General features: G+C 40.6%; 1 protein-coding gene across 1 annotated transcript in view; it reads right to left on the reverse strand.

Moving 5' to 3' along the window:
• The window catches only part of LOC123768007 (histone-lysine N-methyltransferase 2D), a 263037-nt gene that overhangs the window by 35500 nt on the left and 201169 nt on the right, over positions 1-26368 (reverse strand). Inside the window, exons 18-22 of the mRNA XM_069306790.1 lie at positions 25844-26001; positions 19168-19388; positions 18319-18499; positions 2809-2897; positions 564-1403 (exon numbers count right to left, since the gene is read on the reverse strand). Of these exons, the coding sequence (XP_069162891.1) occupies positions 564-1403; positions 2809-2897; positions 18319-18499; positions 19168-19388; positions 25844-26001 (1489 nt within the window). The remainder of the gene's footprint in view (positions 1-563; positions 1404-2808; positions 2898-18318; positions 18500-19167; positions 19389-25843; positions 26002-26368) is intronic.

A 26368-nucleotide genomic window follows, 5' to 3' on the forward strand; every position in this document is an offset into this window, starting at 1 on the left:
AGTGCCAATATGACGCTCCACTCGCTACAGGGTATAAGATATTTCGGCTATTTATTGTATATATATATATATATATATATATATATATATATATATATATATATATATATATATATATATATATATATATATATATATATATATATATATATATATATATATATATATATATATATATATATATATATATATGTATATGTTATATATGTATGTTAAATTACAGGCCACCGGGAATAGTTTCCAATATCCTCGAGAAAGGCTGCCACTGAACCTGTTTGTAATACAATATACTTAACCTAGTCAACTTGAGGTACTTATCTTAGGATACTTCGTATTTAAAATTTAGTTAAGTGCACTAGACTTGCCCCCTATTCGTTATCACATCATATGTGTGTGGATTTCTGTTGTCATCTTGGAACCACATTTGATTTTCATTAGTATATTGCTTGGTTTACCGGGACAGTTCTAGCATATAACAGGTCTGGGGAGAGAGACACACAAACACACACACACACACCGACCAATACCTCAAGACGAGAAGCACAACACACAACACCACTTACTTCCTGTAGCGTCTCTGTATATCATACTTGCCTCTGTGCGCCTGACTAGTAATAGGTGAGCTTCCTAGGTCCTCTAACAACTTTCGTGAGCGCGTCGGCATGTCAGGAAGCAAGGGCATGGCTGGGGTGAAGTCACTCATTGTGTCACTCAAGCTGTCGGCCGTTAGCGGAGAAAAATCGGAGAGGCGCTCGTAGAGAGCGCCCGTGAACTCGTCACTCTGAAAGGTGGAGGCAAGGCGAGCCATAGATCTGTCCTCCTCCGTCATGGGGTAGTGAGAAGGTGATGGTCCGCGGGACCCGTAGTAGTGGCGAGGCGAGGTTCGTGCTCCGGGGGAGCTGCCGTAGCGGTTGGGCGGCGATCCTCCTGCTTTATATGAGGAGTAACCACTATAATAACCAGAGGAAGGATCACGGGCGTCCCTAAGGATTTCGTCAATAGACCGTAAGACACTGGTGGTGGAGTCACGTGCGGACTGGGGCGGACTCTGATCATAAGGCCCGTATACTCTTGGATCCGAATAGCCCAGCTCGGCACTTTCCCGCAGCCTGGCGAGGCGAAGAAGTTCCTCGTGGAGCCGTGAATTCTCTTCTATTTGCTGCCTTCGCCGGGAGATTTCAGCTTTAATTTTTTGCTTTTTCTCTTCTCTCGATAGAAGATCGTCCTCGTCATCAGAAGCGTAAGGTGAGGGGTGCCAAGAGCGGGGCTTGCGAGACTTCCTGATGGTCTTCTGGCGGGAGGAGCCGAATAAAGCAGAATCGGTGAGCGTTCCGCCAGGCGTCGAACTGCGGCCCCAGAAGTCGGATCCTAACCCGCTTTCAGAACTGCGCCGACCCATGGTCCTGTGGATGAACATCACTCCATTACAAATCGTATGATGAATTTCTGCAGAGAAAATGTGTCACTTGTGGTTTTTTTGGGGGCATGACAAATTTTATTCTTCGAGAAATAATTTAAAACCCCCCAAAATAGCTCAATATTAAATTTTACACTGCACTAATGTGAAATAAATATAGTCAAATTACAAACAAAAATAATATACAAATTATCAGTAAAAGATAACTATCATAGAAAGAGCAATAAAGTTACATGGTATGAAGAGTAATAATTTTTATTTTCTATTGTAATCTATTCATGTAATAAATTTGTTGTATTTATTAATATAGCTACAAAGAAAATTCCATGTATTATAAAACCAGTTTACTCATCATAGTAAAATACATTTGCCTCTCATAACATAAAATATTGGACAAAATTTACCCTATTTACAATAGGGTAAATATCATCCCCCTATTATTTCATAATTTGTTTAAAGAAATTATTTTTTATATTGAAGCAGCTTGGAGAACAACTAGCAAATTCATTACAAATATATATATATATATATATATATATATATATATATATATATATATATATATATATATATAAATATATATGCGGACCATTATAGAAAAGAATAATGACCTTCGTGACCCATATAGGAGACATTCAATATATACCTACCCAATATAAGAGATACTGATGACCTACCTGGTCAATATAAAAGATACTAACGACATTCTGATCAATATGGGAAACAATGATGACCATCCAGTCCAGATATATGAGATACTGATGACTTATCTTCCAAATCTAGGAGATATTGATGGCTTCCCAGGCCAACATGAGACATTGATGACCTACCAGGCCGATATGGGAGACATTGATGACCTACCTGGGCCAACATGGGAGACATTGATGACCTACCTGGCCAACATGGGAGACATTGATGACCTACTTGGGCCAACATGGGAGACATTGATGACCTACCTGCTCAATATAGGAGACATTGATGACCTACCTGGCCAATATGGGAGACATTTATGACCTACCTGGCCAATAAGGGAGATATTGATGACCTACCTGGGCCAACATGGGAGACATTGATGACCTACCTGGCCAACATGGGAGACATTGATGACCTACCTGGCCAACATGGGAGACATTGATGACCTACCTGGCCAATATAGGAGACATTGATGACCTACCTGACCAATATGGGAGACATTGATGACCTACCTGGCCAACATGGGCGACATTGATGACCTACCTGCCCAATATAGGAGACATTGATGACCTACCTGCCCAATATAAGAGACATTGATGACCTACCTGCCCAATATGGGAGACATTGAAGACCTACCTGCCCAATATAGGAGACATTGATGACCTACCTGGCCAACATGGGAGACATTGATGACCTACCTGCCCATGCCCAGGAGTCGGGCTGCTAAGAGGTCATCATCATCCATACAGTTGATGGCAGTATCCCGAAGAGCCACTCCGTACAGGGACTGGGGAGGTGGATGCACCCAGATTAACATGGGGTAGAGGGCCAGATTAACATGGGATAAGGGGCCAGATTAACATGGGATAGGGGGTCATATTAACATGGGATAGGGGGCCAGATTAACATGGAATATTGGAAGATATAAAATTGGGACAAGGGGCCTGGTTAACATGTGGCAGTGAGCAATTTAACATGAGCAGGAGGAGGAGGGGAAGAGGGGTAATAAAGAGCAGGGGCAGTTAAGAAGATTAACATGGATTAACACGGGGGTAAAGACTAGCTTAGCATGGGATGAAGGGGCCCAGATTAAGACAAGGAAGCAGGAACATATCAACATAGATAATGAGCCCAAATATGCATGGGAGATGATTCCAAAATTGGCGCCTCATTAAATTCGCGAAGAAAACCCCAATTAACATATGAATGGGAGCTAAATTAACATATGATAACAAGCCAGCTTAACATGTGAACAAGGGGCTAGATTAACATATGATAACAAGTTAATTTAACCTGTGGGATTTGGTCAGACTATCATTGAACATGGAGGCCAAATTGCCATAAGAAAATAGGGAGTATATTACATGTGAGGAGATATAACGACATATAGAGAGGTATAAGGTCATGTTGATATATGCAGCAAGGGGCTCAAAATTAACCTGAAGTCCGGTATATTATACGGGAACGCCAACCTGAACGCGGCACTATATTAACAAACGATTATAGGACGGAGTGAAGTGCCGCTAGACCAATAGGCTCGCAGAGGACGTGAATCAAAATGAGTTGGAAATGATTGTTGACCAGACCACACACTAGAAGGTGAAGGGACGACGACGTTTCGGTCCGTCCTGGACCATTCTCGAGTCGATTGTCTTGAGAATGAGTTGGAAATCGAGTTGGAAATGAGTTTTACACATCAAAATCGTAAGCAACTTGGGCGAGACACAGAAGGATTCAGTCGACAGTCGATGCGTGAGAAGCCAGAAACACAAGTCCGTATTAACACTATATATTGGGCCGGGATTAACAATGTTTAGGGATTCAGATCAATAACGTGAATAAGTTCACATTAACAAGGTTCACACTATCACCACGTTGTGGGGTTAGAGAATACTGAAGAACATTCATAATAGTTATAATTACATATTTACTACATAATTATAGAGCCTAGGTTGTCATCGATTAATATATCACAATTTATGGAAGGGGACAGAAAATAAAAATAAGAAATGGGGCGGGGATAGAGGACGGGGTCGAAAAATCGTCCCTTTCAGTCCACTTGTGTGGTTTTTGTAGTTCGTATCACCCAGGCTATTGTGGCTTGTTCTCTGCATACGAGTGCGTGTCCACCTTTTTCAAGGGACTCTGGAACTCCATCTTCGAAGGCTACCGGAATATATTAACATAGGTTAAGGGTTAAATTAACATAGGTTAAGGGTAACATGAGTGAATTAGCACAGGCTATTGAGGCTTAATGGTAAACAAAATAACTGACAGATGGTCAGATTTTCATGGTTTAAATAGGTTAGGTTAGGTTAGGTTAGGTTAGGTTAGGTTATATGTACCTTAGTTTTAACTCAAATTAAAAAAAAAATGAACTCATACATAATTAAATGGATAGCTTTATCATTTCATAAGAAAAGAATTAGAAAAAAATATAAATTCAGGAAAACTTGGCTTATTAGGCAAATCGGTCCTTGCATAGTAGGCCGAGTACTGCATTCTGGCTACTAGGTACAACACACACACACACACACATATGAATATATATATATATATATATATATATATATATATATATATATATATATATATATATATATATATATATATATATATATATATATATATATATATATATATATATATATATATATATGTCGTACCTAGTAGCCAGAACGCACTTCTCAGCCTACTATGCAAGGCCCAATTTGCCTAATAAGCCAAGTTTTCATGAATTAATAGTTTTTCGACTACCTAACCTACCTAACCTAACCTAACCTAACTTTTTCGGCTACCTAACCTAACCTAACCTATAAAGATAGGTTAGGTTAGGTTAGGTAGGGTTGGTTAGGTTCGGGCATATATCTACGTTAATTTTAACTCCAATAAAAAAAAGTGACCTCATACATAAAGAAATGGGTAACTTTATCATTTCATAAGAAAAAAATTAGAGAAAATATATTATTTCAGGAAAACTTGGCTTATTAGGCAAATCGGGCCTTGCATAGTAGGCTGAGAAGTGCGTTCTGGCTACTAGGTACGACATGTATATATATATATATATATATATATATATATATATATATATATATATATATATATATATATATATATATATATATATATATATACACACAATTACTTCTGAAGGCGGTGCAAATTGTACTTTTTTGAATTTTTGAATTTTTGAAGAAAAAGTTTTGCACAGCCCAGTTGGGGTAGATTATTTGTGTATTTCAGTTGGTATTTATAAGCACAGCTATTTTATTTTTTAAGCGTGGGACGAGTGAATGTTTCGCTAAGCACGAAGGGGTATTTTGTAAGGACTAAAGGATTATTTTGTTAAACACGAGCTGTGTATTCCACAGCACGCTGTGCCTTTCCGTTAAGCACGAAGGTGCATTTTGTTTAGGATAATGGGTATTTTGTTTATCTGATGTAGTATTTTGCTAAGTAAGAAAGTGTATTTTGTTTTGCACAAAGGGGTATTTTCTTAAGCACGAATGATATTTTGTTAATCAGGAAGGGGTATTTTGATAAACAAGAAGGATTTTTATTAAGCATTAAAGGGTATTTTATTAAGAACAAAGGGGTATTTTATTAAGAACAAAGGGGTATTTTATTAAGAACAAAGGGGTATTTTGTTAAGCATGAATGAATATTTTCTTTAATATGAAGAGGTATGCACGAAAGGGGTATTTTGTTAAGCACGAAAGAAGTATTTTTTTAAGCTGAAAGGAAGATTTCGTTAAGCACGAAAGATGTATTTTGATAAGCACGAAAGAGGTGTTTTGTTAAGCACGAAAGAGGTATATTTTGTATAGTAAAGACGGATCTTATTATTTCACTAAGTAATTACGAAATAATGAGAGATATTTAAACATCGCCAATGAATATTTTCAAATTACTTAATAGTAATTGAAAATGATCAAGCGCCTATATATATATATATATATATATATATATATATATATATATATATATATATATATATATATATATATATATATAAAATACAAAAGTTTACACCACCATGCATATATATATATATATATATATATATATATATATATATATATATATATATATATATATATATATATATATATATATATATATATATATATATATATATATATATATATATATATATATATATATATAGAGGCTCCCCATGCAGGGGACTTCCTTTGGGAAGTCCCAATGTCTGCGACAGGCACACGTCTTGATCCGCAGGAGCTCCGTATTGCAGTCGCTCTCCGCCTTGCTGCCCCTATCCACACTGTTCACAGGTGTATTTGCGGCGAGGCAGATGCTGACGAATATGGATTGCATGGCCTGCACTGTGGACAATCTGGTGCTTGGCACACTAGACATGACGAGGTCTATGACATCATTAAAAGAAGTCTTGGCTCTGCTCAGTGTCCAGCGGAGAGAGAGCCCCGCAACCTACTGAACCGTGACTCTGTTAGCTTTGCCGGCCGACCAGACGGAATCACACTGCGTCCGTGGAAGGGTGGCAGACAGTTGGCATGGGACTATACTTGCGTATCCACCCTGGCAACCACATACATCAACCTCTCTGCCGGCACAGCAGGAGCCGCAGCGACACGCAGAGAAAGACACAAGACAGCCAAGTACAGGCAATTAAATCATCAGTACAATTTCGTTCCAATAGGGTCTGAGACCCTAGGCCCATGGGGAGAGAGTGCAAGAAGGTTTCTTAAGGATCTTGGTTCCAAGCTCATTGACACCACAAGAGACCCTAGGGCGGCAAGTTTTCTCTTTCAGCGCCTCAGTGTCGCGATCCAGAGGGGGAATGCCCGCTGCATCCTCGGTTCCTGCCCGGCGTCGGAGGAGTTCGAGGAAATCTACAGCCTCTAGGAAGCAAACTTTTTCTTGTGTCCTCTTAATGTTCATTTTTTGTATAAAATCAGATATGTAAGTGTATAACCTTGCATAATAAAGTGTACCCCGTAAAAAAGGGGGGTGGTAGGAGAAGCGAACACTCCTACGTATTCAGAGTTAAATGGCAAGTTTTTCCCTGAATGCTCTGTGTTCCCTTCTCTGAGGCTGTGGGTCCCTATAATTGCACCAGAGGTGGTACCCCCTATATATATATATATATATATATATATATATATATATATATATATATATATATATATATATATATATATATATATATATATATATATATATTGGTGTATACTGGCAGCAGGTTTTCTTTCAAACATGTTTCATTGAATATGACCGCATATTCTGTATTTATTATTTTCTGGTTTAGGGCTTCTATCCCTCTAACTATTTTCTTAGCATCAGGGCTTAATTGAAATAGGAGTTCTCCAAAACTCATTTTCGTACTTTTAAGGTGAAGAAAAGAAGTGATTTACTATAGAGTGTATTACACTTATTTGTATAATTTGCACGACGTTTCGAACCTCCATGGTTCATTCTCAAGTGAACAGATCTTACAATACTAGTTGATTTTATACCCGCATTAGGTCAGGTGATAATACAATGAAGGTGAAAACATGGGGGGATACATAAGGGATAAACATAGGGGCTGCAGAAGGCTTATTGGCCCATACGAGGCATCTCCTATCTAAACACAAAGATTAATCCAGTGTAATTGGCCTGTTATGTTGGACATTGTCTTCTGTGTTGGCATCGATATGTTCTTGTCTTGTCCTTACTCTCATGGTGGGTAGAGTAAATAGTTCCGTGATTTGGGTGTTCATGGTAGGTCGCTCTATTCTTATGTGAATTGCCTCAAGAATTTGTAATCTTCTTGAATCTTGGGTTTTGTCTATTATGCAAGTATTCTTGTTCAACATTTCTCTTGTTAGAGTAATGTCATGGGCTTGTCTCATGTGATTCCTAGGGGCACCAGATTGAAGATGGCATGTCAAACGCCTCGTCAGCTTGGTCGACGTCATACCTATGTACTTACATTGAAGGTTACATCCTTCGTGGGGGCAAGTGTACATGTATACAACGCTTGACTGCTGTAGAGGGTTCTCCGTCGGCTTCGGGCTGTTTTTGATAAGGAGTTCGGAAGTCTTCTTGGTTTTGTAGAATATTATCAGGTTTATGTTTTGGTTAGGAGTAGTGCTTTTTACTCCTTTACGGATTATTTCTTTCATTATTCTTTCCTCTTTTATATGTTCACTGTGCATGGTTGATTTGTAATATAATTTTATTGGGGGTGTTGTGGTTTCTGTTCTAGGTTCTGAATTATACCAACGGTCCAAGTGTCTTCTTATAGCAGCGTTTATTTCCGCGTTGCTATATCCGTTGTTCACCAATACCTGAGTTACTCTTTCAAACTCTCTACTCACGTTGCTCCATTCAGAGCAGTGGGTAAGCGCTCGACGAATATAAGCATTGAGAACACTGGCTTTGTATCTTTGGGGGCACTCACTTCTACCGTTCAGGCATAATCCTATGTTGGTGGGCTTGGTATATACGTTGGTGCTTAAAGAGGTTCCTGTTTTTGTTATTAGTACATCCAAGAATGGCAGACTGTTATTTTCACTATTTTCATGTGTAAATCGGAGTACTGACTCTCTCTCTCTAGGTGTCTTTTTAGGTCAATTAGTTCATCTGAGTCTTTTACTATTACGAATATGTCATCTACATAACGGCAGTATACAGTTGGTTTTTGTCTGCTACTGAAGACCCTATCTTCGATGGTTCCCATATAAAAATTAGCAAATAAAACTCCTATGGGGGAGCCCATTGCTACTCCGTCTATTTGTAAATACATGTCTCCTTGTGGACTGATGAAAGGGGCTTCCTTTGTACATGCTTCGAGAAGACTTTTCAAGTGTGGCTCAGGTATGTCTAATTTGGGGGTGCTCTCGTCTCTGTATACTCTGTCCAGTATCATTCCTATGGTTGTGTCGACTGGGACGTTGGTAAAAAGGGATTCAACGTCCAGGGAAGCGATGATTCCATCGGGCTGGGTAGATTTGATCAATTCTAGGAAATCTGCTGATGATTGTAGACTAAACTTACTTGGAGTGTATGGAGTTAGGAGTTCATTGAGTTTCTTTGCCAGGTGATAAGTTGGGGTTGGTATTTGGCTGATTATAGGGCGTAGTGAGAGTTTGAAAGAGTAACTCAGGTATTGGTGAACAACGGATATAGCAACGCGGAAATAAACGCTGCTATAAGAAGACACTTGGACCGTTGGTATAATTCAGAACCTAGAACAGAAACCACAACACCCCCAATAAAATTATATTACAAATCAACCATGCACAGTGAACATATAAAAGAGGAAAGAATAATGAAAGAAATAATCCGTAAAGGAGTAAAAAGCACTACTCCTAACCAAAACATAAACCTGATAATATTCTACAAAACCAAGAAGACTTCCGAACTCCTTATCAAAAACAGCCCGAAGCCGACGGAGAACCCTCTACAGCAGTCAAGCGTTGTATACATGTACACTTGCCCCCACGAAGGATGTAACCTTCAATGTAAGTACATAGGTATGACGTCGACCAAGCTGACGAGGCGTTTGACATGCCATCTTCAATCTGGTGCCCCTAGGAATCACATGAGACAAGCCCATGACATTACTCTAACAAGAGAAATGTTGAACAAGAATACTTGCATAATAGACAAAACCCAAGATTCAAGAAGATTACAAATTCTTGAGGCAATTCACATAAGAATAGAGCGACCTACCATGAACACCCAAATCACGGAACTATTTACTCTACCCACCATGAGAGTAAGGACAAGACAAGAACATATCGATGCCAACACAGAAGACAATGTCCAACATAACAGGCCAATTACACTGGATTAATCTTTGTGTTTAGATAGGAGATGCCTCGTATGGGCCAATAAGCCTTCTGCAGCCCCTATGTTTATCCCTTATGTATCCCCCCATGTTTTCATCTTCATTATATTATCACCTGACCTAATGCGGGTATAAAATCAACTAGTATTTTAAGATCTGTTCACTTGAGAATGAACCATGGAGGTTCGAAACGTCGTGCAAATTATACAAATAAGTGTAATACACTCTATAGTAAATCACTTCTTTTCTTCACCTTAAAAGTACGAAAATGAGTTTTGGAGAACTCCTATTTCAATTAAGCCCTGATGCTAAGAAAATAGTTAGAGGGATAGAAGCCCTAAACCAGAAAATAATAAATACAGAATATGCGGTCATATTCAATGAAACATATATATATATATATATATATATATATATATATATATATATATATATATATATATATATATATATATATATGACTGAAAACTCACACCCCAGAAGTGACTCGAACCCATACTCCCAGAAGCAACGTAACTGGTAACTACAGGACGCCTTAATCCGCTTGACCATCACGACCGGACATAAGGAAGTGATAGCCGAAGCTATTTGAACCACTTCCCCGCCGGTACTCGGATGGTAATCTTGGGCATAGCATGTTATCAAATCACCTCATTCTGCTCAAGATTACCATCCGAGTGCCGGCGGGGAAGTGGTTCAAATAGCTTCGGCTATCACTTCCTTATGTCCGGTCGTGATGGTCAAGCGAATTAAAGCGTCCTGTAGTTACCAGTTGCGTTGCTCCTGGGAGTATGGGTTCGAATCACTTCTGGAGTGTGAGTTTTCAGTCGCATATAGTCCTGGGGACCATTCAGGCTTGTTCGCATATATATATATATATATATATATATATATATATATATATATATATATATATATATATATATATATATATATATATATATATATATATATATATATATATATATATATGTCGTACCTAGTAGCCAGAACGCACTTCTCAGCCTACTATTCAAGGCCCGATTTGCCTAATAAGCCAAGTTTTCATGAATTAATTGTTTTTCGGCAACCTAACCTACCTAACCTAACCTAACCTAACTTTTTCCGCTACCTAACCTAACCTAACCTATAAAGATAGGTTAGGTTAGGTTAAGTAGGGTTGGTTAGGTTCGGTCATATATCTACGTTAATTTTAACTCTAATAAAAAAAAATTGACCTCATACATAATGAAATGGGTAGCTTTATCATTTCATAAGAAAAAAATTAGAGAAAATATATTATTTCAGGAAAACTTGGCTTATTAGGCAAATCGGGCCTTGAATAGTAGGCCGAAAAGTGCGTTCTGGCTACTAGGTACGATATATATATATATATATATATATATATATATATATATATATATATATATATATATATATATGTTTTACACAGTACATATGAGCACACCTTTACCAAAAAGATTCTCATATAGCACCATAAGAAAGTTTGTATATCACCAAAGAAAAGTTTATATAGCAACAAAGGAAAGTTTGTATAACTCGAAAGGAAAGTTTGTATAGCACCAAAAAAAAATTTGAATAGCACCAAAGTTTATATTGCACAAATATATGTTTGTATAACACTTAGGCGTTAAAACAAAGCAAATTTAAATACTTACAGTACCTTATTAACAAGGAGAAATGCGTTAGTTCAACCAAGAGAGTTATTTGAATAGCTGTATAGCGTTGTAGAGTAGCGGTATAGCACTGTAGAACGTCAATATAGCACTGTAGAGTAGCTGTATAGCACTGTAGAATGTCTGTATAGCACAGATAAATATCTGTATAGCACAAATAAATATCTGAATAGCACAGAGGAGGATCTGTAAAGCACTGTGGAGTATCTGGATAGCACAGAGGAATATCTGTATGGCACAGTGCAGTACCTTTATAGCACAGCTAGTTATTTGTATAACACGGTAGAGGATCTGTATAGTACCGGGGAGTATCTGAATAGCACTGTGTAGTATCAGTATAGCACAGTTGGTTATGTGTATAGCACTGTAGCTTATCTGTATAGCACTGTGGAGTATCTGGATACACACACACACACACACACACACACACACACACACACACACACACACACACACACACACACACACACACACACACACACACACACACACACACACACACACATACACACACACACACACACGAACTTAAAACAGTGCCGATAAAACGAGAAGTCAGAGAAAACGGAGGCCAGACTATAAACAAAGGGGATTACATGAAAGTAAGAGAGTATCTGGGAAGTATGCAGTAGGAAAAGGATCTTAGAGAAAAAATTGAGTCCAGAAAATGATGAACAAAGTCAAACTAAGGGCAAAGTGGTAGAAGAGGGACTCATGCCACTATTAAGAGAGACAAAGTTGGAACGAATATAATAACCTGTGGTTCAATAGACTGCAAGAAAGCGAAAGTTAAGAGCAGGAAGGAGCGGAGGAAACACAGAAGAGCAAAAGACAGAGATAAACCGGGATTGATAAAAGAGGGTCAGGAATGACTACATAAATATAAGAAGATTGGCAGAAAGAAACTATGAAAAGTATATTGCCTCCAAAGCAACGAGCCAATCGAACCTTCAATATAGCCATATAAGAAGGAAAATGACAGTAAATGACCTGGTTACGAAAAAGGGGAGGCTAGTATACAGAAAATTATAAAGAAATTTTTGAGGAGCTCAATGCCAGCTACCATGGAGTGGTTATCTTGAGGTTATCTTGAGATGATTTCGGGGCTTTTTAGTGTCCCCGCGGCTCGGTCCTCGACCAGGCCTCCACCCCCAGGAAGCAACCCGTGACAGCTGACTAACTCCCAGGTACCTATTTTACTGCTAGGTAGCTACAGAGCATGAACATCTAGCTCTAAGAGTGTAAGGTGATGGAAATAGGATCAAGGGCTAGATTCACGAAAGCACTTACGCAAACACTTACGAATGTGTACATCTTTCCTCAAACTATGACGGCTTTGGTTAAATTTATTAAACAGTTTACTAGCATGAAAACTTCCCATTCAACTGTTGTTATTGTTATAAACAGTCTTCTAGTGCTTCGGAGCTTATTAACTGTTTAATAATTGGAAACAAAGCCGCTAAAGATTGAGAAAAGATGTACAGGTTCGTAAGTGCTTTCGTGAATCTGGCCCCAGGAGTCAGGAGACCGAGAGGCCAATGTACGATGGCGGGAAACTACCTCCCTATAACGACAACAGAAAACGACCTGGGAGTGAACACAGCACCAAACCTGACTCCAGAGGGTCACATAAAATAGAATAACCTTATGAACAAATCCACACCTAAGCCTCATACTCTTGTCTGGCAAAAGCTATAACATCCTTCAGAAACGTGAATAAGGAGGCCTTTAGATCACTGTATACCGTCTATGAGAGGCCAGTCTTGGTGTATGCCGCCTCATCGTCGAGCCTCATCTAAAAAACAAAACATAAGGAAGCTCAGATGGGTGCAGAAGTTCGTAACGAGACTCATCCCATAGTTGCGAGGGTTGAGGTATGAAGAGAGACTGAAGGAACTAAACCTGCCGACGCTAGAAAGGAGGAGGTAGAGGGAGGGACATGATACAGTCGTATAAAATACTTTGGAATGACAGGGTGGAAAGAGAGGAAATGTTTACAATGAATATCAATAGAACAAGAAGGCACGGATGGAAGCTTGAAACTCAGATGTGTCATAGAGATTTTATAAAGTTTATTTTAGTGTAAGGTTAGTGAGCAAATGGAATGACCTAAAAGAGCAGGGTGTAGAGGTAAACACAATTCACAACTTTAAAAGCACGTATGATAGGAAAATTAGGTCAGGGAGCCGGTCGGCTGAGCGGACAGCACGCTGGACGTGTGATCTTGTGGTTCTGGGTTCGATCCCAGGCGCCGGCGAGAAACAATGGGCAGTTTCTTTCACCCTATGCCCCTGTTACCTAGCAGTAAAATAGGTACCTGGGTGTTAGTCAGCTGTCACGGGCTGCTTCCTGGGGGTGGAGGCCTGGTCGAGGACCGGGCCGCGGGGACACTAAAAAGCCCCGAAATCATCTCAAGAATCTCAAGAAGGAGTCATTGCACTGGACAACCAGCGGCTAGAAAAGCGAGCTCAAAGGGCTAGAGCTCCATCCTACAGGCACAAATAGGTAAGTACACACACACTGTTAAAAACGATAGTGCCTGACCACGAACTCAGATTTGAGAAAACAAAAGGGAAGCTCTCAGAAAATGACAAGGAGGTATGCGAGGAACTCAACAAAAGAGGTCAGGAGGTCTTTTTTTTACATTAGACCCAGCATAAAGACCAAGATTGCAAGATGAAAGGCCCGAGGAAATACTGGATGACACTGTAATCCCTGTGGAAGAGGTGGACAAAATCTTTGGGGGGCCAGACCTACTCTCACCATGGCTGCTGAAGGAGGGTGCGGACGAACTCTGCCATCCGCTGTTTCACGACATGATAATGGTCATGAACGGTCCGAAATGTTGCCGTGTCTACATTTTCTGATGTGTGGTTTAGTCAACAACGTAACTTAACCTAACCTAATCTAACCTTACCTAACCCAACCTAATTCAACATAATCTGACAAGATAACCTAACCTAACCAAACCTAGCATAATATAACCTAATCTAACAAGACCTAACGTAATCTAACCTAACCTAACCTAGCATAATCTAACCTAGCCTATTCAAACATAACTATGCCTAACATATTTGCTCTTTTCTAACAAACTGGCAGCTCTCCCTTATTCACTGAAGAGTTGAATACTAAAGTAAGAGTTCATAACAATGTTTCATATGTTGGACCAGCACCTCAAGGTAAGCTCTCACAAGTCAAACCTGGCCTGCGGGCCGCTCCAAGCAACAGCTTGTTGGACCAAGCTCTCACAAGTCAAGCCTGGCCTCAGGCCGGGCTTGGGGAGAAGAAGAACTCCCAGAACCCTAAGAAGCAGGTATATGCTAGAGTTAATTTCATTATTGGAATTTCATCTGTGGCTTTCATCCTTCCCACTTCCTCCAGTCTAAGGGTAGGTCAAGTTCCAGCTTGAAATCTGGGTGGAAATTTTTATTGAGTACTTTGTAAACATTTCATTCTTGGTGTGAGCTCCTTCTCTTTCATGTAGCGTGATCACTTGTTATTCTGATATACATATTTATCTTGAGGTAGTTATGCAGCAGTTTACGTCAGTTCTTGGCTTTTGGTGCTATGTTATTCTCATATTGCTTCTTCACCCCTTTTCCTAATTCCTACATATACTCGGTGCTTTCTGTTTTATAAAAATTTTCATTCATTTCGACTCTATGTATTTCTTTCATACAAGTTTGCTTTCCTATTTTGTCTTCACGTGTAAAAAGATCTGGCTCGTCTTGATTGTTCAGTCTCTTAATTAAGGGTAGTTTGAATGTGTTTCTTTCAATTTTCGTGGACTATACAATACAATACAATGTTTAATAAAGTGAACTTGTGTGTTTAAAGGACATAGAAGTATTGTACAAGTTGTAGGAACAGAAGCTACACAATCTATGAAGCCACTATTACGCAAAGCGTTTCGGGCAAAAACAGAAAACAAATTAAGAAATTGGTGAGGGAGTAAGACAATACTAAAGACAAAAAGTAAGTTAACAGAGTGAGAACGTTCATGGAAAATAAGAAATGAATGCAATAAAGGTAATACTTATGGATGACAGGAATTGACTGACAATATTGGGGTCAGTAATTGTAGCAATAGTAAAGTAGTTTATTTACATTAATAACAGAATGGAAATACGTTCAACGTCCTCCCAGCAAGCATAAGAAATATTGCCGGAACAACCGTGGACATTTTCAAGAGGAAACTAGATTTATTCCTCCAAGGAGTGCCCGACCAACCGGGCTGTGGTGGGTATGTGGGCCTGCGGGCCGCTCCAAGCAACAGCCTGGTGAACCAAACTCTCACAAGTCAAGCCTGGCCTCGGGCCGGGCATGGGGAGTAGAAGAACTCCCAGAACCCCATCAACCAGGTATCAACCAGGTATCAACCAGGTATCAACCAGGTACAGGACGTAGTTTAGAAGAGCCACAGGACTCTTTTTTTTCATAACATTTTGTTTGGAACATAAGAGAGCATAGAGTAATATAGTAATTTAAAGTCAATGAGGCCAACACTAAACATGAACAAGGGAACATAAAGAACTTGAGTAAACACCTTAACACAGAAATGTAAAATATTTTGTCTTTTTCTCTGAGTTTTCTGACCCAAGGATAGTACACTCTATAGGTGTACTATCGTCCTCCTTCGTGCTATTCCATCTTCCTATACATCTCGGCCGAGCGGACAGCACGCTGGACTTGTGATCCTGTGGTCCTGGGTTCGATCCCAGGCGCCGGCGAGAAACATTGGGCAGAGTTTCTTTCACCCTATGCCCCTGTTACCTAGCAGTAAAATAGGTACCTGGGTGTTAGTCAGCTGTCACGGGCTGCTTCCTGGGGGTGGAGGCCTGGTCGAGGACCGGGCCGCGGGGACACTAAAAAGCCCCGAAATCATCTCAAGATAACCTCAAGATCTCAATGTCACAAGATGTTCAAAAACTAATTCGCCGCAGTCACTGACTTCCATCGGTACTTGAAGTTCGAAGCTCCATATATCAAATGGATATTTAATGGATAAATATAGCTCCATCTTCCCATCTTTCTATGGGAAGATCTGGTATAGCATTAGTTACTGATCTAAACCCTTGTGTATGTCTTCACTTTGGCATGTCGTGTGGAGAAGTGGCTTTATCCAACCTCTGCCAGCTTTCGTCTCCATGTCTCTTCTCTCGAGTCTAATATTCCTCAGTTAATTTCGTCGAGATTAAAGTCCCCCATAACTTGCAGATTTCCTCGCAGTGTCTGTGTATGGAGACTGTTTTCTACCCCCCGTGGTGGATATTGGTGCCATCCTGATTCACGTTTTCATGTATATGTATGAAGGAGCTTCTGGGTCTGTCTAAATAATTGTAAGGTAAGGTAGTTATCAGGAGAAAGCACTAAGCCATTACGACTATGTAGCTCTCGGAATGGGTAAGGATTTAGGATAGGGTGGAGGATAGGAATGGTTTGCATATCAAAGGCAACACAAATTTTGATCTTTCCGTTAAAAAGATTGGTTATGACATTTTTCCTCAATTTAGCGAGCTTCCTTGCGTATTTCTAGCTTATATTTTAAGTTTGTCTAATGTATTCTCTCAAATATAGCAAATTTTTCGTATTAATGTTATTCTAAATTTCCCTCAATTTGTGTAATTTGCTCCATTATGTCTCTTCACTCCAATTGTGAGAGAGAGAGAGAGAGAGAGAGAGAGAGAGAGAGAGAGAGAGAGAGAGAGAGAGAGAGAGAGAGAGAGAGAGAGAGAGAGAGAGAGAGAGAGAGAGAGAGAGAGAGAGAGAGAGAAAGAGAGAATGAGAGAGACATATTCCACAAATTGCTCAAGAATGTTTCTCATGTTTGTGTCGTAGGGCTTAGTGGGTAATAGTCTCAAAAAGCCTTGCTCTGATAGACGGATGAGAGGCGAGACCAAGGAGCCAGAGCTCAACCCCCGCTAAGCACATATAGGTGAGTACAAATAGGTGAGCACACACACACACACACACACACACACACACACACACACACACACACACACACACACACACACACACACACACTACAGGGGCCTGGTAGCCTGGTGGATAGCGCGCAGGACTCGCAATTCTGGGGCCCGGGTTCAATTCCCGCACGAGGCAGAGACAAATGGGCAAAGTTTCTTTCACCCTGAATGCCCCTGTTACCTAGCAGTAAATAGGTACCTGGGAGTTAGGTCAGCTGTCACGGGCTGCTTCCTGGTATGTGTGTGTGTGTGATGTGGAAAAAAAAGTAGTTAGCAAACAGTTGATTGACAGTTGAGAGGCGGGCCGAAAGCGCAAAGCTCAACCCCCGCAAACACAACTAGGTGAATACACACACACACACACACACACACACACACACACACACACACACACACACACACACACACACACACACACACACACACACACACACACCTTATTTCATTATTTAATAAGCTTTTCTAGACAAATATACAAAAATGTATGGGAAAATATGAGTTTTTTGTAAAGGTTTCGCATTGCCTCCAGAACTCTGTTAAAGACAGAATGAGGTAGTTAGGTTGGAGGCAAAGAGTACGGTAAGCTCTTAACGAGTTCTTAATGTGCAAATATGCAACACGAGAACGACAAGTGCAACAGTTTGAGAACTGCAGAATGATGAGAACAACAGGAGAAAGACGCCGCGACATTCTACATGGCCTTAGTAACCTATTGTGTGGCTCCAGTATTGTGTCAGAACTTACTCTCTCCAGTTCTTTCTCCATATCCCTGTCCTCCTTAATGGGCGAGACTGAGGAGAAAATCTTTGGGTCCGACATTTGGCGTCGGTGGCCTCTTCGGCGGTGGTTCCTCGGGGAGGAGTTGGCCGACCCCGTGGTATTGCTCGTGCCAGAAGTCATGCCCAGACGACGTTGAATTTCCATTCTAAAAATCGAAAACAAAATGACACATGCATATTATATGGTACGTACACACACACGTACACACACACACACACACACTGCCGTCTCTGGAAGCTGAACTACGACACTAATTTGCTCTAAGGTGAAAGTTCACTCAATTTGGAGCGGTATGAGAAGCACACCCACTAGTATTTCCTGATTCGGCACTGTGCTTGAAGGTCGACACTCACGCTGAGACACGCTGGTGTCCATTATGCAAGGAAGAATCCTTAAAAGAAGTCCTGTTGACGTGTTACATCAGGATATCAGAGTGAAGGTTATATGTCTCAGTTGCGTGTCTACCTCCTAGTTAGCTTGCAAGCATGACAGAGAAGGGAGCAAGCATGCTTCATTAAGGTAGTCTCCAGGTCCCAGTTCGTCTTGCTAGTCGAAGTACAGCAGCCGACTGAGACTGGCAATGAAACAGCTTGGCGATAAGGAGGAGGAGAAGATTTATAAGCGTGGCAATTCTAAGCAAGGGCAAAGGACCAGTTTAGTCACTCTATTCTTTATCCGGTCCTTCTGAATCGAAGCCAAATAGTTGCTATGTTCTTTTACTACTTAAAAAACAAATAGTTAGCAATGGGGGGTAAACTAAATGATAAAAAGGCAGCCCAAACTGGTCATTTTCCCGGGATGGGTGGAACAAACCTCTGCTTCAGCGAGAGCGATCCGGAGTAACTAGAGGACGCAAGACGGTCGAGCTCACGACGAAGTCGACCATCCCTCTCCTTGTCCTTCTCCGTCAGGGCCCGTCGGCGGTCCTCATGCAGCCGTAGGAGCTCCGCCTCTAGCATGGCTCGCCTGTCGTTGCTGCTCGACTTGAGCTCCTCCTGGAGTTGGTCCTTCAGGCTCTGCATGTACTCAGGGAGCTGGCGGGACCGATACAAAGGACCTGAACATTCCGGCATGCAATCCAGATGGTATACGATGCTAACTCACAAACCCTCTAATTGTCACATAACAAAACATCCCTGTTTTAAAAACATGCTAAAATATGTCCTGTATTCATTGTTTTGGAAAGATATATATATATATATATATATATATATATATATATATATATATATATATATATATATATATATATATATATATACATATATATATATACATATATATATTTATTTATTTATCAACGTGCACACTGCAAAGCCAAAAAAAAATAAAATCTAATGAAAATATTATTGTCTTATTGTTTTTTTCAGGGTCGTTAAAAAGAGCTGATGATCTATGTCTACATCAAACCACTGAGAGTGGCGGACTCCCACTCACAGCCGGCAAGCATAGGACTGAAGGGAACTGCAAAAAAAAAAACCCTAACTTCTGGCACGAACGTAGCAAGCTTTAAAAATGATTTAATAAACACCATGTACAAGAACCCATCTCCTTACCTCAACCATGGTCGATATTTGGCAGATGTGTATATATTTATATATATATATATATATATATATATATATATATATATATATATATATATATATATATATATATATATATATATATATATATATATATATATATATATGTATATATCTGTTCAGGAAACGTTCCCTGGCTTCCATACGGTAATACATATGTTTAAATATAGTCGCCTTTGTACCAGGTGTATTTCGGTAGTATATCGGAATATTATATGAGAAATATTATATCGTAAATGTCATGAGAAATCTCATACACAACCATATTACAAACACAAATGTGTGTAATAAATAGAGCAACCCATAGTAAGAAAAATTATACATTTAATTTCGGAAGATTAAAAATTTAATACGATATCCACACCACACATCAGAAAAAAGGAAAAACGACGACGTTTCGGTCCGTCCTGGATCATTATCAACTCCATACTGGTCCAGGACGGACCGAAACGTCGTCGCCTCTTCAATTTCTCAGGAATAATGTCTTCAGTCACGTATTGCAACTCACCATTTGGTCACCACTTGGTCCGGGAGACATCTCCCGTCACGCAGGGTGCAGTTGCGCCTCCACAGATCTCCAGTATCATCTTTTGATACTGGTAATGGCTCGAAAGGGCCACCACTTACGGGCTATTCATGCCCGTGCCACCTCTTGGGTGGCTTAATCTTCATCAATCAATCAATCAATCATCGTCTCTTTAAATACTTAATACACAATGAACAAACAATCCACACCTTGCATTCATCCAAAAAAAAAACTTAAATCTCATTATAATACGCTAAGATTCGCTTATTTACACACACACACACAAGCAAAGATACGCATGTTTATACGGTATGATACGACTATTTACAAACACGCAAAGTTACGCATGTTAACACACGCGCTTATGAACCCCATGAACTCAAAACTCCAATCACTGCTAGCTGAACTGAGTGAAAGAACTGGTTGAAATAAATGGTTGAAGGTACTGAGTGAAAGGAAACAAATTAGTGAAAAAACTGGGTGAAGGAAAAATATAAGGATTGGGAGTACCCAAATCATAGGATTGAATCCTGCTCTCAGCTCCTAGTGATTTTTCTCGTTGATACGATATATCATGTTCTTTGTGCCTGAGGGAAGGCATTGGGTGTAAGGATTGAGTGAAGGAACTGACAAAAACTGAGTAAGAAACTTATTGAAGAAACCGAGAGAGAGAGAGAAAGAGGAAATGAGTGAATGAACTGAGAGGAAAACAGAGAGAAGGAAGTAAGATAACAAAAACTGAGAGAAATGAAAGAAAGGAACAGAGATAAAATGACCTTACTGAGGAAACTGACTGAAAGAACTAAATAAAGGAACTGATACCAATGAACTGGGTGAAAATGAGTAATGGAGTAATCAAATTAGATATGTTCTCGAACATTAATTGACATTATAAATTATAATTGGGTGAATAACTTAACCTAGGTTAGGTTAGGTGTTTAGGTTCCGTTGGCAATTAGACAAAAAAAAATTGCTTTTGTAATACGTGGACAACCTGTCCTTAGTGTAGGCTCGTTAAAGCTGCAGCTGTTCTCTGTCCCCCCCCCCCTCCCAATTTATATATGAGAACAAATCTATTTTTAATACCCTATACGTTAAATTTATGAATGCGTCCAGGGAGCGAGGTCCCTAGACGCATTCATGAATTTAACGTAAAGTGTATTAAAATAGGTTTGTTCTCATATATAACTTTACTGTATTATTCTTTAAAATTCTTTGTATAGTTCGGAGTTGATTAGGTTCCAACCTATTCACAGGTTAGAGTCGTTCTGACGGCTGCTGAAACAAAGATGCGTTCAATCATTTTAACGCATAGCGTACTCAATGTTTCTATTTTTATCAAATATAAGTTAATGTTATTCATAGTAAAATGTGTTGAATAGTTATGCCTAACTTAGGTTAGTTTAGGTTAGGTGTTCAGGTTCTCTTGGCGTTTATTTGTAATTGCAACCCGTTCTCAGACCAGGTTCATTCTATCCAGCGGTCGACCCCAAAGACCCATTCATCAATTTTAACATACTGTTCATTCAAAACAGGAATTTTCTCATTATATAAATTAATATTATTTTATATTAGCATATTGTGCATACTTAGGCACTGGTTAGATTATGTGTTTAGGTTCTGTTGGCGATTATTTGTATTTGTAGTACGTAGGTGAAGCATTTACAGCGTTGTGGTTCGAACAAAATTCGTCTGTGAAGCACTTGTTCCGGAAGTGTTCGGACGTCATCAGTTGTGAGTCGTGTGTGTAAACCGTTTTTCATTCATAAAAAGGGGGGTTTGGCGGGTGGATGGAATGGACTTTGGGCCTTTGTTTAGAGGACGGGCTGGTAATTGCAGCCCGTTCTCCAAACAAAGACCCAAAAGTGATTCCATGCACCCGTCAAACCCCCTGTTTATGAATGAAAAGCGGTTTACACACGACTCACAACTGATTTTGTTCGAACACTTCCGGAACAAGTGCGTCACTGACGAATTTTGTTCGAACCACAACGCTGTAAATGCTTCACCCACGTACTACAAATACAAATAATCGTCAACAGAACTTAAATACCTAACCTAACCTAACCTAACCTAACCTAACCTAACCTAACCTAACCTAACCTAACCTAACCTAACCTATACCAATATATGAATAATATGCTAATATATTATAATATTAATTTAAATTTGAGAACACTTCACTACACACAGAAATCACAATAGCGTGATGTATCAAATGAACAAATCCACAAGGGCCGTGACGAGGATTCGAACCTACGTCCGAGAGCATCCCAGACGCTGCCATAATCGACTGAGCTACGACATGGTAAATATCGTAGCTCAGTCGATTAAGGCAGCGTCTGGGATGTTCTCGGACGTAGGTTCGAATCCTCGTTGCGCCCTTTGTGGATTTGTTCATTTAAATTTGAGAAAATTCCTGTTTTTAATGAACAGCATGTTAACATTTATGAATGTGTCTGTGGGGTCGACCGCAGGATGGAATGGACTTGAGTCGAGGATGGATTGCCCTCTGATGAAAATTAAAATGACAACTAGTCTGCTGCAACATGACATGATATCTCGCTACTGTTTAATGACATGATATCTCGCTACTGTTTAATGACATGATATTGATGTAGTATGAGGATCCATCTTGCAAGCAGGATTCAAGACCTCGGACCTGCTCGGAATATACAATCCTCGCTCCCTCCCCCCCCCCCTTAAGGCAGACCCAATCCACTGGTTGTCTCGTTAATATCCACCCCTCTACCCCCCCCCCCCCCCTACCACCACCACGAAAACTAACAACAATTCTGCCCTCCTGCCACGGTGGTTAATACCGTGACTACTCCGTGTGTCGTTGAACGTGTCCGTCGTTAAATGAAACGGTGATTTGTATCGTTTTTACTCTTAAGAATCAGAGGGAGATACCTGAGAAGGTCCATGAAGAGCTTAACGTGTGTGTTTGGCCTTAATTACGGACTTGAGTGATCCTCGTTAGACGTATAGTGGTGAACAGAATGATCATAGCGTGAGGCCCCCTGTGGTAAATCGCTTCGGTAAATCAACAGGATTTCGCGTACACGCGATCAAAGTGGGATGATGCGACTAAATAACACGAAGTGAGTTTGATGTGATGTGGCCGAAAAGTGAGCAATAAGCAAGTGTACCGTGTCCTTCCCGTCCTTTGCTTAGCCCATGATATAACGCCCCAGGACGGCGTAGAATCGTGCCAGAACTCGACCAACCTGACCTCGTGATTCATCCGGAGTTGAGCGTTTGACGTCCGGACGCTTCATAAGGTAAGAATTCAACGGGGGAATTGTTTCCTTGGAAGTGAAGGGGGGGGGGGGAGACGTTTCCAGGAAGAAGAAATTCAGTGAGGCAGAGATCGGTACTTGGATTTCCGCGTCTAGAGTCGAATCTATGCACCCTAACCTAACCGACCGTTGACTAATGCCCCGCCCTCAAACTTAATTTCCCGTGTTTACGTCTGGAAAATAAAAGCAAAAATATTTTGATATTTTGAAGAGGCACAAAAAACATTGAATGTGTTAATTTCTGTGCATTAGTAACGTTCAGCGTGGCTAAACTATGCTCGTCCAAGCGGTTAGCGACCCCAAAGAAGCAATTATCAATTTTAAAACGCTAATGTATAATTTATATTATACATACGCTAAAACGATAAAATATGTATAAAATATGTATGCCCAAGGTTGAGTACAACACTCAGGGTTCAGCACCACACTCAGGGTTCACTGATATAATCTCAAAGAGCAAGTTTCCATAAAGGTTCATTAAGACTTCGTAAGCGTCACAATAAAGGTTTGTTGCTGAAGTACTGCTCATGGGGGTCACTCTAGTGTAGTGTAAACAAATATTTATTTTCGACTCTCATATTCAACAAATGGGAGGCTCCAGCAGACGAGGCTCCCTCCTATTCAACAACTAGGGGCTCCAGAAGGTACGGGTCCCTGTTATTCAACAGGTGGCGTTGGGGGAAGGAGGAGGGGGTTCCAGAAGATGGGGCTTCCTGTTTCTCAACAACTGAGGGGTTCCGGAAGATGGGGCTCCCTGTTTTTCAACAACTGAGGGGTTCCGGAAGATGGGGCTCCCTGTTTTTCAACAACTGAGGGGTTCTGGAAGATGGGACTTCCTGTTTTTCAACAACTGAAGGGTTCCGGAAGATGGGACTCCCTGTTTTTCAACAACTGAGGGGTTCCGGAAGATGGGGCTTCCTGTTTTTCAACAACTGAGGGGTTCCGGAAGATGGGGCTCCCTGTTTTTCAACAACTGAGGGGTTCCAGAAGATGGGACTCCCTGTTTTTCAACAACTGAAGGGTTCCGGCAGATGGGGCTCCCTGTTTTTCAACAACTGAGAGGTTCCGGCAGATGGGGCTCCCTGTTTTTCAACAACTGAGGGGTTCCGGAAGATGGGGCTCCCTGTTTTTCAACAACTGAGGGGTTCCGGAAGATGGGGCTCCCTGTTTTTCAACAGCTGGAGGTTCCAGATTCCCATCGCTGCCTCAAAACACACCAAACGATTATTGTTTGAGTAATCCTCCATTTTGATTTAATCTTTCATATGCGGCTTAAAACTGTTATCCAACGTACGTTATTAAAGTTTCCAAATCGCTACCGTTTCTGCACATGAGCAGGCGACTTCTGACTCCTGTTAGCGGCCTGAGAGCTTTCGTAACCCCCATAGTTCATGGTAAGCCTTATCCTACTAGGTTTTCCTTGGAACACGACCCGCCAATCGGTTAACATCCAGGTACCCAGTTACTGCTGAGTAAATAGGGGCGAAGAATGTGAGTATTAGGTGGCAAGTCAATCCTCCATGGCCAGGAATCGAACCCATACTACTTCGGGTAGCGTGTGTTATTTTTCCACCCATCCTCCCGTATAAAGTGGAATCCAACATTCGTAAATACTTCGTTCATTTGGTTTCTCGGTGGCGGTAATTATCTGAATGCTCCTGGAAGGCTGATGGCTTGAAGAGGATTAAAAGGCACTTCCCACTTTCCTTGGTGTTGGCTCAGGCTGCCGACGAGCTGGCGATCTCCGCTATACCCTTCCTGGCCTCTGTGTACACTACTGTAACAGCGGAAGAGCGCTGGTGTGATGCCAGCAGGCAAGTGGCCGCCCCCACGATATCTCCAGTTAGTCGAAGATCCGCAATGACTAAAGAATCGTGATTGGCCGTCCATAAAATCAAAACATTGCTACGACTTTACACAGGAAATACTATTTTAAATGGCGTATTTTTGTATGTGTAAGTGACTACAAGAGCATCACTTGGCGGCCCCCGTTACAGAGAAGGTCGTGGAGAGAGAGAGTGAGAGAGTGAGAGACTGAGAGAGAGAGAGTGTGTGTGAGGTACAAAGCCACCCACCTGGGATCCGTATGTGTCGCCGAGGGCGGGAGGCTGGGTGTTGGTGTAGATCAGGTGGTGAAGATCCGGAGGGAGACACTGGACTATGGTGGCTGGCAGACCCGTCTTCAGCTGTGGACCGGACAGGCTCGAGCTCCGAAGCCCCACACTAGGGTGCCCTGTCCCCATAAAAAAAATACGCCGTTACGCTAACAGCTTCAAACTAATTTACGAATTTATATATATATATAATATGTATACAAACCATGTATACACATGTGTAACTAGGCCTAGCAATGGCTCACCGGGTTTTCTCTATCTTCGTGGGAGTTATTACAAGGTACCTTTGGTTCAAAATATACAAAAAGTATAATATGTGTTAAATGAATGAATGAATATGATTTTTTTTCCTTCAGGAAGTCATTACCAAGGAACTTGCTCAATTCAGCAACTCTGCCTAAAAAGCACCACACACACACACACACACACACACACACACACACACACACACACACACACACACACACACACACACACACACACACA

This window comes from Procambarus clarkii, chromosome 58 (assembly GCF_040958095.1).
Source record: "Procambarus clarkii isolate CNS0578487 chromosome 58, FALCON_Pclarkii_2.0, whole genome shotgun sequence".
NCBI lineage: Eukaryota > Metazoa > Arthropoda > Malacostraca > Decapoda > Cambaridae > Procambarus > Procambarus clarkii.